Source organism: Chiroxiphia lanceolata, chromosome 22 (assembly GCF_009829145.1).
Source record: "Chiroxiphia lanceolata isolate bChiLan1 chromosome 22, bChiLan1.pri, whole genome shotgun sequence".
NCBI lineage: Eukaryota > Metazoa > Chordata > Aves > Passeriformes > Pipridae > Chiroxiphia > Chiroxiphia lanceolata.
In genome coordinates, this window is record NC_045658.1 from 751954 (window position 1) to 767795 (window position 15842).

At 53.5% G+C, this 15842-nt stretch overlaps 1 protein-coding gene across 6 annotated transcripts in view; it reads right to left on the reverse strand.

Moving 5' to 3' along the window:
* Window positions 1–379: 379 nt before the first annotated feature.
* LOC116797387 (protein-arginine deiminase type-1-like) overlaps window positions 380–15842 on the reverse strand; it is a 28370-nt gene continuing 12907 nt past the window's right edge. For 5 of the 6 annotated variants that reach the window (XM_032708845.1, XM_032708844.1, XM_032708846.1 and 2 more), the window contains exons 3-18: window positions 11459–13268; window positions 9424–9598; window positions 8843–8912; window positions 7556–7617; window positions 6750–6867; window positions 6511–6636; window positions 5749–5924; window positions 5561–5664; window positions 5125–5248; window positions 3658–3765; window positions 3416–3567; window positions 1759–1903; window positions 1462–1555; window positions 1291–1370; window positions 800–925; window positions 380–715 (exon numbers count right to left, since the gene is read on the reverse strand). In XM_032708845.1, coding sequence (XP_032564736.1) covers window positions 482–715; window positions 800–925; window positions 1291–1370; window positions 1462–1555; window positions 1759–1903; window positions 3416–3567; window positions 3658–3765; window positions 5125–5248; window positions 5561–5664; window positions 5749–5924; window positions 6511–6636; window positions 6750–6867; window positions 7556–7617; window positions 8843–8912; window positions 9424–9598; window positions 11459–11550 — 1986 coding nt within the window. In that variant the 5' untranslated portion in view covers window positions 11551–13268 and the 3' untranslated portion in view covers window positions 380–481. The remainder of the gene's footprint in view (window positions 716–799; window positions 926–1290; window positions 1371–1461; window positions 1556–1758; window positions 1904–3415; window positions 3568–3657; window positions 3766–5124; window positions 5249–5560; window positions 5665–5748; window positions 5925–6510; window positions 6637–6749; window positions 6868–7555; window positions 7618–8842; window positions 8913–9423; window positions 9599–11458; window positions 13269–15842) is intronic. The other variant, XM_032708847.1, reaches the window with a different exon arrangement.

The following is a 15842-nucleotide window of genomic DNA, read 5'->3' on the forward strand; positions in this document are numbered from 1 at the left end:
GAGACGGAAATTTTCTCCTTGAAAAGGTGTCAAATGATCTGGATGAGGAGGGGAGGGCTCTGCCTCCACGCCGCCGGGAGCCGGGGGGTGCCCAGCAGGAGGTGGTTTTTGGCCAACACAGGGAATTTGGGAGGGGATTATCAGCTCCAAACCTGCGATGTGGGACTGTAAAACCCTTTAGCAGTGGGGGGGTCTGAACACACCAGAGCAGCCTCCTTGTCTCCCATAAACCCCCACCCCGCTCCCGACACAGACCTACGTGCTTAAAAACAAAGTTCAAAGGACATTGCCAAGCCAAGAGCAGAGGAAGGAAGGATGGGAGATGGGGCAGAGCTGCTCATGAAGGATGGGAGATGGCAGAGCTGTGCCCTCGGTGCTCAAGAAGCTTTATTGGCAAAACCCTTCATTTTGATGCATCTTCTGATGCACCAAACGCAGCTTCAATCCCCGGTGGCAGGACCTGGGTGTGTCCCCAGGGGCCTCAAGGCACCACGTGCCACCACTTGAAGGGGAAGGGCTTCCTGCGGACGTTGGTGCCGCAGTGAACGTCCCCGGACAGGACATGGTAGGAGAAATAGTCGTCGATGAAGGTGCAGGTGAGGCCCAGGGGCTCGAGCAGCTCCCGCACACGCTGCTCCAGGCAGCACTGCCCGCCCACCACGGGCCCGAAGGGCTTGGGGATGCCCAGGTGCCTGCCCAGCACCAGCATGTTCACCTGCGGGGACAGACAGTGGGGTTGGCCACCTCTGGGTGGGGCTGTGTTGCGGCTGGGTGGGGAAGGAGGGGTTGGAGGCCTCACCATGTCCGGGAAGAGGGCGTCGGCACGGGAGCCCATGAGGATGAAGAGCTGGGGGATGTCGATGATGTCCTGCTCGCTCAGGCCCAGCTCCTGCTTCAGCAGGTCACGGTTCCAGTCGATGCAGCGCTGGGGGGAAAAGGGACCCGGAATTGCCACCCTGGGCCGTTCCAGCTCCTCAAATCCCACACGTAGGGGGTCCCTTTGCATCCTGCCCGGATCCTCACCCGCTCCATTGCATCCCACCCCATCCCTCTGAGCAACTCCCACTGCATCCCCAATCTGAGTAACCTCTTGGTCCTTCAGTTGTCCCTCTGTGTCACCCGGGGCATCTATCAGAGGGACAAAGCAGACCAGCACTGCCTGGCTCCTTCCTGGCTACTCTCCTTGCCCACTCCTGCCATTGCCCAGGATCTCTGCCCCCAGGAATGACCCAGCTGTGCCATGGGAGCGAGGAGAGCGGATCCCCCCAAGCCCAGGGCTCACAGACCCACCTGCACGTGCCTGTTGTCACTCTTGAGTGACTCGTCTGCCAGGATCTCATCGATGCTCCTCCTCTCGCTGCCCTTCAGCCCTGAGCAGGGGTGGGAGCAGTGAGGGACATGGGAAGGGACACAGAGAAGGGACGATGGGAAAGGACACCAGGGATGTCCTCACCCCCTTACCAATGAACTGCGTGGCTTCCCCGTGGCCCTGCCTCTGCTTCTCCTTGAAGAGTTTGTAGCAGGCATTGGGACTGGCCAGGAGGAGTCGGAATCCCTGCGGGAGAGAGCCTGGGGGTCACACTGTTCTATCCCCCCATCCTTTGGAGAGACTCCCAAATCCAGCTCCAGGCATCATGGGATGCCACCCACGGACTTCTCCTCTTGCAGGAAGACCCCCCAAAGGCAGCTGCCCCCCCATGTCCCTGTGGAGGCCCAGCAGCTGCACCAGAGGAGCAGGGAGGCTCCGGGGCTCTGTACCTTCCTGTCGAAGGCCGGGACAAAGGTGAGGAATTCATCCACGTGGCCCACGCTCAGCCACTCCGAGTAAACCTCCACCGGCGCCTGCACCTTCTGGGCGTACAGGAAATCCCGGACAGCCTTGGACATCCTCCGGCCCGCGGCCCTGCGGGCACAGGGAGCAGGGGAATGTGGGCGGCCACGCCCCCCTCCCCAAAATTCACCCCCATCCTGCCCCGGACAGCAGGGGAGGGGGAGAAGAAACATCCAATTTTTGTGGGAAACATCCAATTTTTATGGGAGGCTGGAAATAGTCCAAGCTATATTATATACATCAAGATATAATTTACGTTCATTTTATATATATGTATATGCGTGTATATTATATATGCACTTATATATAAAAATTTGTATCTAATTAATATAAATTATATATTAATCTACATTAATACAGATATATCTACCTAATACCTCAATTATAAATCATTAGAACTATGTTATATATTATTGTAAACATGTTACTCATTGTTGTAAATATGTTATATATTAATCCCTATGTTATATATAAAAACATATTACTATATCCCTATATTATATATAAAATATATTACTATATTATTATATTATATATAAACATATTAATATATCCCAATGTTAAATATAAAAATATATTACTATATCCCTGTGTTATATTTATAATATATTACTATATCCTTATGTTATATATAAAATATATTAATACATCCTTATATTATATATTATATAGTATATAGTATATATTATACAGTATATAGTATATAGTATATAGTATATAGTATATATATTATATATTATATATTATATATTATATATTATATATTACTTAAGATATTAATATATAAATATAAATAATATAATATACAAATATGTTAATACATCTTTTTATAATGCATAAATATATTAATATATCCCTCAATTATATATACAAATATATATCTAGGCCATATGTGTTTATAGGCAGTGGGTGCATTTCATGCCCTGTTCTTGGGCTCCTTTGGGTTTCCTTTTTCCCATCCCTGTGATTCCCAAATCCTGCAGCGCTTTGTGCGGGGGCAAAGTTTTCTTAGACAGACGGCAACAGGCTGGGAAAACATTAATTAACCCCCTGCTAATGAGGGATAATTACGGGCCCAGAGAGGCTGGGAAGTGCCATTTCCCTGCTGCCGGACCCGCGGGAGCAGTGGGAGCATCCCGTTGGTTATTCCGGCCCAGCCCCAGCCGGGATGGCTCCTGTCGCTGTCTGTCCCGGGAAATCCCCTCCTCTGCGGAGGGTTCGCTGCTGTTCCCTCGGCACCAGGCACCGCCTGCCCGAGCAAAGCCGCTGCCAGTTCTTCGGGATTTGACCCTTTCCTGGACTTCCCTGCTCCTCTTTTTAATAAGTCAGGTAAAAAATTCCAAGCCTGGATGTGTCCAGGATGGGAGCAAACATCACAGGCCCGGGAAGGGGGGAAGGGTTTTGTGAGGGATGAAGGGACAGAGACGTGGTTCCCATGTCAAGTCTGGGATTTGGTGGGAACTGGCTCCCGATTCCCATTTTGATTCCAAGTTTCATCTGTGAGAGGTGTCCCTTTTCCCAGGCAGGGATTTTTGGTGCTTGCCCACGTTCCAGAGGGAGGGCTGGAGCCCCCCAGCTCCTCACCAAGGCAGGGGGCTGCCGATCAGGATCCTTCCCAAGGGGTACTCCTTCCCTCGCACCGTCACTGGGGGGCTGACGTCCAGGTTGCCGAAGGAGTCCAGGCTGGTGATGTTTTTCCCGGGGGGTTCACGGGTCACGTAGCCAAAATCAGGGCCCTGGGGAAGAGGAGGAGGGAAGTGGTGTCAAGGACCCTCCGTAGGGGGAATTTCAGGGGGAGAAAAGGGGCTTCAACTGCAACGACGCACCAGGATCTTTTTAAAGGCAAAATCCTTCAATCCTCTGTTCCTGGGAGAGTCAAAGACCACGGGGAAGGTCTTATGTGGCGCTTCCACGTAGCCAAACTCCAGCTCATCCTGTGGTGGGAAGAAGAGGAGGAGGAGGAGGAAGGCTCCGAGTAGGGTGATAGGCATCTCCCCAGGGATGTGGGGAGGGTGGAGCAGGAAATGGGGTGAGCCCGGCACAGCTCAGCTCTTGCCCTGAACCACAACTGGCTGTCCCAGGGGTGACACCCCACCCAGCACGGGACACCCCCGGGAACAACACGGGCCAACGATGGGCAGGAAGAGGGGCAGGGACGAGGGACAGGGAGGGCACTGCCAACCGCCACCCCGTGTCCTCTTGGGGGGGCACAGGGGGACCTTCCTGCAGGGGAGACCCTCTTGTACAGCCCCAAGGGGTCCCTCTTTCAGTGGGGGTCCCTGTTGCTGTACCCCCTGGGGTTCTCTCTTGCAGTGGGGTCCCTCTCACAGTGGAAACCCTCTTCCAAAGCTCCAGGGGGTCCCTTGGGCAGTGGGAACCCTCTTGCAATATTTCATGGGGTGTCTTTTGCAATGCAGTTCCTCGTGGAATGTCCCATGGGGTCCCTCTGGCATCAGGGCCCCTCTTGCACTGTCCTGTAGGACCTCTCTTGCAGTGGAGACCCTCTTGCCTCTTGCAATGCCCCTCGAGGTCCCTTTTGCAACAGGGACCCTCTTGCAATGTTCCCATGGGATCCCTCTCAGTGAGATCCCTCTGGCAGAGCCCCACAGGGTGTCTCTCGCAGTGGGAACCCCCTCTGAAAGTCCCACAGGGTCTCTTTTGCAATGGGGTCCCCCTTGCAGTATCCCTTGAGTCCTTCCTGCAATGAGTTCCCTCTTCAAAATCCCATGGGATCCCTCTTGCAAAGCTCCATGAGGTCCCCTCCTGCAACGGGATCTCTCATGGAATCTCCCATGGAGTCCTTCTTCCCAAGTCCCAAGGGGTCCCTTTTGCAGTGGGGTCACCTTTGCAATGCCCCATGGAGTCCCCTCTTGCAGTCGGGTCCCTCTTGCAGTAGACACCCTATTCCAAAGACCCACAGGGTCCCTCTGGCAATGAGGTCTCTCTTCCAATGCCCCATTGTGTCCCTCTTCCAGTTCCAGGATTCCTGGACCCCATCCCTGCCCGTGCTGGTTTCCACCACCAGCAGCATTTCCCTGGCCTTAGTTCCCAGCTGCCTGGTCTATCCCTGGCATCCAAGTGCTTCCCAAGCAACCAGTCCCTCCAGGGGGTGCCAGCAATGGGAGTGACACCTTATGTGCCCCAAGAGCCTGTAAGGGATCAGAAGAGCCACAGAGAGCAAGCCTGGACTGATGGACAAGTATGGATTCAGCAATCGTGGACAAACATGGATTGATGGGCAAGCCTGGATTGCTAGACAAGCATGGATTGATGGGCAAGCCTGGATTGATGACCTGGATCCAGCGGTCGCTCCGGGTGTCCTGCTCTGAGCAGATGGTCAGTTTGCAGTTGGCTTTCTTCAGCAGGACTTTGATCCCTTCTAGAAAGGCCTCGTTGGAATCTGAGCCCTGCTTGATGCTGGAGGGAGAGGGGGGACTGAGGAGTAGGATCACGAGAAGTTCCCACAACCCCAACCATGCAGCACATTCCTCCCTCCTAAACACACTGGGCAACAGTCCTGCATGGGACAGACCTGGAGAGTAGCCTCCAGCCTTTCTCCTTGGCATTGCAATAACAGTGACATCGGGTTCCATTCCCAAATATCGCTCCCAGTATTGGATGCACAAAGCCTGGCTCACCCCATTGTTGCTGCACCGCAAAGAAGGGCCTAAAACTCCTCCTTGAAGAGTCCCCCAAGGCAGGAGAGCAGTGGGGTGACACTCCTCCTACCTGCAGACAAAAACTTCCAGAGGCTGTTGGGTGTTGGGGGTCATTATCCAGGGAGCCACGCGGAAAACCACTGTATCCGTGAAAATCGGGGTGCCCGGGGAATTCTGTGAGGGGCAGAACCAGCAGGGAGCAGTGTTTGGAAACCCAACCACTGAGGGGGCTCAGGGGATGGGGCAAACCTCACGTACCTTGTGGGGGACCTCCAGCAAGCTGGCGCTGAAGGAAACGAGCCCAGAGAAGCCCCTGTCGGGGAAGGCCAACCCTTCCACGTAGAAGGTGTCCTCCCCACTGCCCACAGGGTCCAGCACGTAGGAGAGCTTGTCCGGCCCCAGCACGGGCTTGTAGTGGGGGTGTGAGTCACTCCCTGCAGAACCACCAAGACACCCCCAGGACACGGTGACCAACCCGCGCTGGGCTGGCAGGAGGCCCCGGCGGGGCCGATGCCCGTGCGGTTGGAGGGGAGCGGGGGTGCCTCCTCCTCCTCCCTGGGGAACACACTTGATCTTCCTGGGACAAGGAGGACTCCATACCCTCAGGTCCAACCCTTTCAAGGTGCGTGGCTCAAGTTAAGTATCTAATGACACCCTTGGCTGCCCTGACCTGATTTTCGGTGGGGACCTGCCAGGGACGGAGCTGCCGGGGCATTCAAAGGCAGAACAGGATGGGTTGCTCTGGGGTTTGGGTCACTGCCCATGCCAAAGGGGTGCTGGGCTTTCCTCTCCACGGGAATGCCAAAATTTCATCAACCTCATGGGGAAAAGCCTTTTTTGATCTTTTTTCCCCCTTGAGTTTTTCCATGTAGCCCCACCTTCCACCATGGCAGAGGAGCTTTGGGGATAAACGAGTGTTTCCAACAAATGGAGGTGCCCCAATGAATGGAAAATTTAGGGTTTGCTCACCTTGGGGTCGTGCTCGGATATCTGGGAAAGAAGGAAGGAAGGAATACTCACGGATAGCGTGGAAAACCCGCACTTTATCAGCGTCTGTCTCAGAGATGTGCAGGACCACCTGGTACTCGGCAAAGGTGGCGCTGGGCCCCTGGGTCCTCAGCAGCATGATGGACATGTCCTTCAGGTCTAGGGGGGAAAGGTGGAGAGAGGGGGTGTGGAGAGAGGGGATGGAGGTGCTGCCAGTGGGAAAGGCCTCAGTGAGAGCCCTTGGGTGCCCTCGGGCCGTGGGTGACACTGACCTGCGGGGGTCCGTATGTCCGCCTGGCCGCTGTCCAGCCCCCCCATGCCGGGGCTGTCCCGGTCACAGTTGACCAGCAGCACAGCACCATGTCCATCCGGACCCCATGTCCACTTGGCCTGGAGGAGAAGCACCAAAAGAGGATTGGAGCAAGATTCCCCCCACCCCATCCCATCCTCCTCACTAACTGGGGAAATGCCCACTGTCCTCCCCACTTGGAGGGCAACCCAAACCCCAGTGATGCTTTCAAGGCACTAAGTTTCCGAACCTCAGCTTCTAGCAGGGCCAGCAAAGACTATTTGGAAGAGATCTTATCTTCTGACTAGGCAGAAGGTATCTGCCAGGCCTCCTCTGGACAAGGCTGCACCATTTCCAGAGACACGTCCCCTTCGATACACGATTTGCACCATTGATTGGGCTGCACTTAATTAGCAGCCCTTAAGTATGCACTTAAGGGCTTGGGCATATGCAGATTTGTTGCCAAAGGGATAAATCTCTGGCTGTTTGCTAAACTCATTTAGTGGCCTCTTTCAAGTCCAAAAAGGAAAAGAAAGAAGAAAGGAGAGGGAAGAAAAAGCAGAGGGTTTTGTCCTACGGGATCCTCAGGGCTGGACTGGAGACATAGAAAATTTTGGCACAGAATAAGAAAATAAAGTCTCTTCCTCCTCAATTAGTAGGTTGAGGATTTCCCAGGTTATTTGCCCTAATTCAGACACCACCCAAGTCCCTCTCCTTCCTGGAGATTTTCAGGGAAGAGACTACAAATGGATAGGCCGGGACTGCCCCTCCAGCAAAGCTCCTCGTTACCTTGTCCTTCCCTTTGCTCTTCACTCTGCCGCTCCGGCTCCAGTCCACGTCTAGGGACACATCTGAGGAATCAAGAGAAGGAACCATGGGCAGGAGAATGAGCTCTTGGTGCCATTTTGGGCTCATCCAGCACCAACCCCAACTTCATACCCCAAAGCTGCTCCAGACCCAACATCTCCAACAAAACGCTGGTAGAAAATCCAACCCAATGGCTTTTTCATGGCTTTCCCCCTTTGATTTCCAGTTGCCTTCTCCCATTTTGGTTCCCAGTTGGGACATCCCCATTTTATGGTGTATTTTATGTTTTCACCAATTTCACATTTACGGTTGTGTTTTTTACAAAGTCAAAACACGGTGGAGGCACAAAAAGGTATTTTCCCTGTGGTTGAGTGAACACCTAAATAATTCCAAGGCTTGACGCAACACTTGAGAAGGACTTTCCCTCCTGTTCTTGGCCCAAATTTCTGCCTCTGTTGCTACAAAGCAGAGGTTTACCAGCAACCTCACCCAAACCCTAATAAAAAACCTCCTCTGAGTGGGATATGCCATATATGGAAAATACCAAGATTAAGCGGAGAGGAGGACATGGAGATGCTGGGAAGGAAAGTCTAAGTCTAACCATGAGAAGAACATTTCCAAGGCCAAAGCCCTGTGGCCGTGGTAGCCCCAGATGGCTCCAGTGGAGCCCATCAGCTGAGGGATGTGGGAAACCTTCAGCCTCCTCAAGCCCAAATTTGGGAGGCACATTCGTGACTTCAGGACACAGTGTCATGTGAGCGCTTTAGAAAATCCCAAATTTGGGGTAATTAATCCATCCAGGTGGAAGGCTTCTGCATCCAGACTTGTTGTCTAGACTCCCTTTGTAGTCAGCAGGGAAAAACAGGCATCTGGAGGGAATGATTCATCTCATCCTAAACTTCTAAAATAGGTCAGACAACACTTTGGTGCCCGTCCCTCTCCCCCACCTGCAACGGACGTCGAGGGGGAGGAGGACGTCGGGCAAAGGTGGGTGATGGATCCTTGGATCCCTTGGATCCTCTTGTCCCAGTGCCTGGTGTTGGCAAGCAGAGGAGGATGTTCAGGGTGTGTTGGGTGGGGACCCGGCCCAGCCCCTCTCTTTTGCACCATATAAGGTAGCGTAATAACATTTTAATTGTTTCCCTCTTGCTCATCAGCACCGGTGAACACCCAAACCTCCTCCCCGTGCCCCCCACTTAACTCCCACCCCACGAACCCAACCAGCTCTTGACATCAGCAAGGTCTGGCCCGAGTTTGTGGAATACCTACCAACACACGTGAGGTACAGCCAGGCCACTGCCAGCTCGTTGCCCTCCCGGCCATAGTAGGAGATCTTAACCTGCAAAGACACCCCCATGTCATGGCCCACATCCCAAAAAGCTGAGCAGGGCTTCTCGCTCATTGCATTGACCAACAAGCAGTTCTTGGAGGGTTCACCCAAGCCATTCTCTGTTAATCAGAGTTCCCTGAACTGTTTCTGCCCGGTTCAGCACAAAAATGGGCATGGAAACAGCCCAGTTAATTCACCTGATCTGTTTCTGTCTGGTTCAGCACAAAAACGGGCACGGAAACAGCCAAGTTTGGAGGACTTCTGCTGCCTGGCACCGGCTTTTGCAACTGGCACTGTGTCATCAGGAGGGCACAAAATGGAATCTCCTTCTCCTTCTCAGTTTCATTCTTGGTACGTGCTAATTACACAATTCTGTTTGAGTTTTTTTCCATGAAAACAAGCCCAATGTCAGCACTACCTAGTACTGACTCGACTGCTTAGAGGCTGCCCATTACCCTCCCTGTCTTCCTGGGAAATTGGACTCATTTTTCTGGTTTCAGTGCATAAGAACCCAACTGACCTTATTGTCATTGACGGTCCTGCTGGTGACATCAATTGTCACCACGACTTCTATGTCGGGATCCAGGGGCCACCTGGAGTTAATCATGGGCTTTGTGGTGGGGCTGTGGATGATGTGGACCGTGACCGCCGAGGTGGCGTGGACGTCGAATGACGTGGCAGCTTTGGGGGTAGATCTGAAACAGAGCGTTGGGTTAGAGACCAAGTTGTCCCTCCGGTTCTCCTCTGCTTGAACCTGGAATTAAAATCCAGCCTTAACCAGGTGGAAAGGGCTCATAAACCATCTTGGGGTGATGAAATGGTTGAGTTTTCTGCATCCTATCTCTGTGGTGGTGTTGAGCAAGCAGAGCTCCCGCTGGAGGTCCGGCACGTCCCTCCGTGGTTAAGCCTGGATTGCAAATCATTGAAGTTTGGGCATCCAACCTCCCTCCACAACACCAAGAAAATGTCCAAAATTTCAGCATCCTGTGACAAAACCCTAACCAAGAGCCAGGATAATTTTTAATGTCAGCCATCCGGGGAGATGGTTATCACAGGACCATCCCTTGAGCTGAGAGATGCTCCAACTTGGAGCAGAGCCCAAATCCGAGCATGGAGAACCCACACCCCACCTGCATGACATCCTTTGGCAGCCTTTGAAGTGCTGCCTACCTGCTCATTACAACCCCAGCACCTCCATCCCGGGAGCACGAGTGCTCCGACCTGTCTGCCATCGGGAGCCTCCGACAAGGAGCAAGGTGGGAAATTTCAACAGCGAGAACAAAAGGGAGAACATCAAAAAACTGACACAGAGGAGATTTATTGCCGGTGTTGCTCTTGGCACGGTATCCCTGCTACCTGCAGCAGCTTGTAAGGGGAAATTAAAGCACCATCTCCCTTGTCATCCCCCATCTCTAACATCGTGTAATGTCACAAATCCACCTGCACGGCGTTGGATGTCGTGACTCCTCCAGTCTGGGTCTATTTGCTCGGGTTTTACAGCCCTGGTTGTAAATCTACCTGTGCATTGTTGGATGTTGTGACTTCTCCAGTTTGGGTCTATTTGCCCTGTTTTTTCAGCCCTCCCACCTCATCATCACCAGATTCCCACGAAACTCCATTTTCTGTCCCAAAACATCCCAAACCACAGTCAAAACTTGATGCATCAATCACCAAGTTCCCCCCAGTTGGTGCTGTCCTGGAATAAAATGATCCCATTTTTTTAGTGGAAAAAGCATCCACCATCTGCTTTTTTGGTCCAAAGCTCAAATTTGCTACAGAGGAGCCAAATCAGCCCATTTTGGGGCTCAGGCCTCATGTTTAAATAGATCTGAGTGTGCTTTGAGTCCTAAACCAGGAAAAAACTTGCAAACAATAGGTTTTATATATTCCCGTCTGTCTGAGAGAGAAAATAAGACTCTTTTAGGGCGGGCAAAGTTCAGTGCAAAGCCCTTGGAGGGGGACGACAGCACACCCTGGCCCGGCTCCAACACACAACCCCAATAATTGCTGCGATGCCGACTGACTTGTCCTGTCTGTATCATTACAAACCTGATTTATTAAATAATGACCCTGTAACAGCAGGGTAAACATGGCCTCGTATCTGACCAATAAACCAACCCCTGTATTTAATTCCGGAAGAATCTCCTCTCCTGGAATTGCCCGTGCAAAACCCGCCAGTGGATTTTTTCTACCTGAGCCACGCATTTTATCCTTCAGCCCGTTTTAGCTCCAAGTTGCTGAGCTTGAATTGCTCTTGCCCAATGTTTTCCCAGCCAGAAATAGATCTGGGTTTAGCCAGGGTGTGCTCGGGCTTTGTCTCCAAACCGTCACGGCTCGGCAACGCTTCGACGCCTCGCCAGAGCCAACATCCTTCCCCGGGGGACGTCCCCCCAGAACACGCCCGGCGGGACACGGCCCTCCAAGTGCTGGGTGAGCTCCTGGTGTGGGCTCTGAATGAGCTCTGAGCTTCCCTCACTGCTCCAAAACATCGTTGGGCTCCTCCAAACCCCACCAGCCCTATGGAAAACGGCGGGAACCCCCCGACCCGACCTTACCGGCGCGTGTCGAGGAAGACCTCGGTGCCCAGCACGCAGACGCCGTAGGTGGCGTGGTTGGTGGACATCTGCATGACGTGACGCTGGGGCATGGTGTGCCGGGCACAGCGGCTGCATGGGAGGGAAGCTGCTGCCTGGCTTTGCAGGGAAACCAGCAGGACTGGATTAAAAGGCAGGGGAATTTAACTCCTCCTTCCCTCGATGACGGGGCTCGGCCAGGGGACCCTGCCGTCTCCACCTCCAGCACCTCCAGCACCCAACGAGCTGCTGCCCCGCTCGGGGAGATGGAGGCGATAGGGTGCCCCTGGGGAGGGGACACGGGGCAGAGGTGACACCCAGCCCTGCCCTGGGATGCTCAGCACTGAGTTTTTAGGGATTCCTTCTCCCCCTTGTCATTCCTTTACGGCTCTATCTAAACCCTCCAAGGCTCTAATGCATTAAACATGTGCTACTCCTCCGGCAGCACGACGGGCTTGTTTGGGGTTATTACAATATTATCATTGAAATGAAGCTTTTTCTTTAAAACAACCCAAATTTTCCGTGTGGCCTCTGCACAGGTGACTCATGGCCTCGGCTGCAGCATCAGGGCAAAGCCTGAACAAAGCTGGACTAAAGGAAATGTTTGCTCAGGTCGCTCCTTCCCATCAGAAGGAGTCCCAAGGACCGGAGACGGGCAGAAACAGGCACAGGGAAAACTGCTTGTTTGGCAGGGAAGGGGAAAACAACAAACAACAAACCAACAGGAGGCTTCCCATGGAAATTAAAAGTTCTCTGTGTTTCGCTTGGACCTTGTGTTTCAGGGGATTGGGGTTTTTTGGGCAAAGATACCATGGGAATCATCCCCTCCGCTGGAAGGTGGCATTGCTGGAGATAGCCATCTCTCTCCAGGCCATCCCAGGAGAATTTGCCTGCCTGCAAAGAGGAAGCCAGGCAAGATTGAGGTGGGAAGGAGGTCTGGGGGATGGAGTTGAGATGGAGGAAAAGGCAACGCAGGGACTGAGAGTGTCCCATTGCCACATGGTTCATTCTCGTGTGGGGATGTGTTCAGCTTAGGGATGCAATGGGCAGGAGAGGGCTGGAATGAGGAGAAACCTGGTTTGGGGAGTGGCAGGACCCCCTGGGAGTTGGGAAGGTCCAAGTGAACTCAGCAGAGTCGGGGGCCCTGTCCCCGGCAGGGCAGTGAGCGGCGTGTGCTCAGTCGGAGGAGCCGCCGTTCCCCTGGGAGATCAAACTGGTTGCTTTACACATCTCCCAGCCAGGACACATTAAAGGGCTCCCTCCGACTTTAATTGCAGCAACAAAACCCCAGCTCTGTGTCTCGGATGCGAGAACAGCTTTAATAAGCCCGTGGGAGCCTGGAGGAGCGGCAGGATGCTCCGGTGGGGAGCACCGGCGGGGTTTCCGGTCTCTCCCAGAGCTCTCCTTGCTGGAGATTTCAGATAAAACCCCATTTTCCAAACGCCAGCCCAACCCAAACTCCTGGTGTTCCTAGATTTGGGAATTGTGTTGGTTCTCAAGGACCTCGTGGATCCCCAAAACTTGGAGCTGGGCAGAAGCAGAGCTGGAAAAGCGCGTGAGGAGCTCCCAGAGCATCCTCTGTGGACGAGTTTGGCCACGGCAGCATCTCTCCTGAAGGGAGCTAGGTTGGGCTCCCCACTCGTGGCTGCTGGTCGCACTGGTTTGGACTGGGCACGGTGCTGAGCTTGCTGCCTGCTGGGATTGGAGCCCCGTATCCTGCTCGGCTGGTTCCTAGTGCTGGACAGGGAACACACCTTAATCCCCACGGGGTCAGGCCGGCGTGGTCTGTAATCTGCAGGGAGGGGGAGGACGGTGGTTTTGGGCTCCCAGGGAGCACCAGGGCCTTCAGCAGAGAGTGTTTCTCCAAATCTCCCTGGCATCACACCCGGGCAGGAGGGATGGACATGCAGAGCCCAGAGCTCTGTCGGGTCTGGGTGGATTTTTCCAGTATGGTCAGTCCCAGGCATTCGGAGTTGCCACAATCCCTGCGGAGGCTCGGGCAGGCCCCAAACACCTCGTCTGGGTTGGGTGGGACCTCCACTCCCCTCCTCTTCCTCCTCCACCTGCTATTAGCCCGACATGCCTGTGCACAGGCAGAATGAGCATTTTAAGTCATCGGGGCCATTCAGAGCTGAGTGTTTCGTCCTAATAACACCTTGTCCTGAGAAAGTTGCCATTAAGATCCCTGGGACATGACAGATGGGATCCTGCCTGTCCATCAAACTGCAGGAGCTCGGCCCGCCTGCTTTTGGGTCTGACTTTGGCTTTTGCCCAACATCAGCCTGGTTTTAGCCACGACTGAGCCAGACTCGACCCCCCTCAGTGCTGCCCCGGGAATCCCATTAATAGCTCAGATCCCTCTGGGGCGTTTCTTCTCACCCATCCTGCACCACCACTCCGTCAAGGAAAGTTTGATAATCTCCCTAAGCCGATAATTACCCCTTATTTATTACTCTGCATGTCTAATTGCAGGCAGGAACTTTTAAGAGCCATGTCAGCCTAATTACTTGCAATAGGGCAAGACATCAAACCAGTTATCAAGTCCCGCTGGGGTTTGCAGGAGGGTTTATTTTCTTTAGGCACATAGCTGTAACAGCAGGGCTGGAGCATCCCAGACAGCCACCAAGCATTCCCCATCTCAGCTGGAAGCCAGGGAATAATGGGGAGACGCTGGTTTGGACCAGTAAAAAGAGTTTTTTGGTGCCAATCCTGGAAAATCTCCCAGCTTTGCAACCAGAAAGCCCCAAAAATCCCCCTCCGTCCTTTCTCCTCCACAAAACACAGGCGTCTGCCTGCAGGGAGGCTCCATACCATAATCCAGGAGCAAAGCATCCCATAAAACTGCTTTTCCCCGGGGCTGGAGCCGTGCACATCCCCCCATGCTCACTCTGCCCATGCTCTGCCCCAGCTTTGCATTCAGTTGGCTGCCCTATAAATATCCCTATAAACACCCCCCTCTCCAGGGCGTGTTGCAAAGACCTCCAGAGGCAGCAGCAATGCCGGGGGGGCTCAGCTTTGCCTTCATCCTCCCCAGTGCGTTGGTTTGGCCTCCTTGGAGCTACCTCTTCCCAAATTCCGGGCAGGAATGGGCAGGAACAGGCAGCACCTCGTGGCTCTCTCGGGATGGGCACCTGTTTGCACCTCCTAAACATGAAAGGTCAGCTTGGAAGGACTCCATGGGGGAACATTTCCCTCCTACTCATTGGAATAAGGCTCGTGCCTACACGAGGGAGCCACAGAATGACCCCAAAATCCCTGATCCAGCCCCCCTGGGTGTGAACCCCCCAGGGACCCACCTCCGGGTGCTCCTCAGGGAAAACCCTCCGGAATCAGCTCTGTGGGGCTGTTTGCAAGCCCCAGAGCTGGGATCTGTTCCCAGGGGCTGGAAAGGAAGGCAGGCAGAGCTCCCCCAGCAGCAGGGAAGTTCATGCAGAGCAGCTCCTAATCTGGTTGATCTGATCTTGAGACGGACCCAGAGAACTCCTCTGACCAGCCTGACCACAGCCAGGGAACCACGAGCCTCCAGACATCTCCCTGTGGATATCCATGGATATCTCTGTGTCCTGGGAGGCTACTGATCTCCCACCTGATAGCCCAGAGCGGAGCTGCAGCGCTAAAGGCACTTTTGCCTCCTGAAAACCCCCGTTCTGGCAGCACAAACTGAGGTTAATTTAATAAACCATGGATGGAGTCACCCAGGATTTCACTGAGACGGATCAGGCAGGTCCTCGTGCCCGTTCCCCACACCAGCAGCTCCGTGAACACCTCCAGAGGCTTGCAAGGATCCCAAGAAGCTTTGAAAGACCCCCAAAAGCCTTGTAAAGATCCTAAAGAACCTTTGAAAGGTCCTGAACGGGTGGCAAAGAAAAAGGGTTGTAAAGTCCCGGGGAAGCTTCAGGAGACCTCAGCAGAGCTCTAAAGACTCTGAGAACACTTTAGAGCCACAAAGGCTCCCAAAGACCCCAAAGAAGCTTTAAGAGACCCCAAAGCCTTGCAAAGACCTTAGAAAGCCTACAAAGACCTTGCATGGCTGGCAAAGAATCCCAAAGGGTTGTAAGTCACTGGGAAGCTTTAGGAGACCCCAGAAGGGTTGCAAAGACTCTGAGAAGATTTTAAAGACCCCCGAAAGGCTTTCCAAGATCCCAAGAAGTTTTGACAGACCGCACATGGCTTCTGAAGACCAAACCTGGCTGCCAAAAACCCCCCAAAGACAGGGACTAGTGCAGTGGAGGAGAAATGGGCTCTTCCAGTCCCTTTCCCACTCAATCCAGCAGCTCCTCCTTTGGTTTTGCCCCCAAACAGGGCATTTTCCTCTATTTTGTTTTGTTGCCTCCTCCCAGGGAAGCACAAACGAGCCCAAAAATCC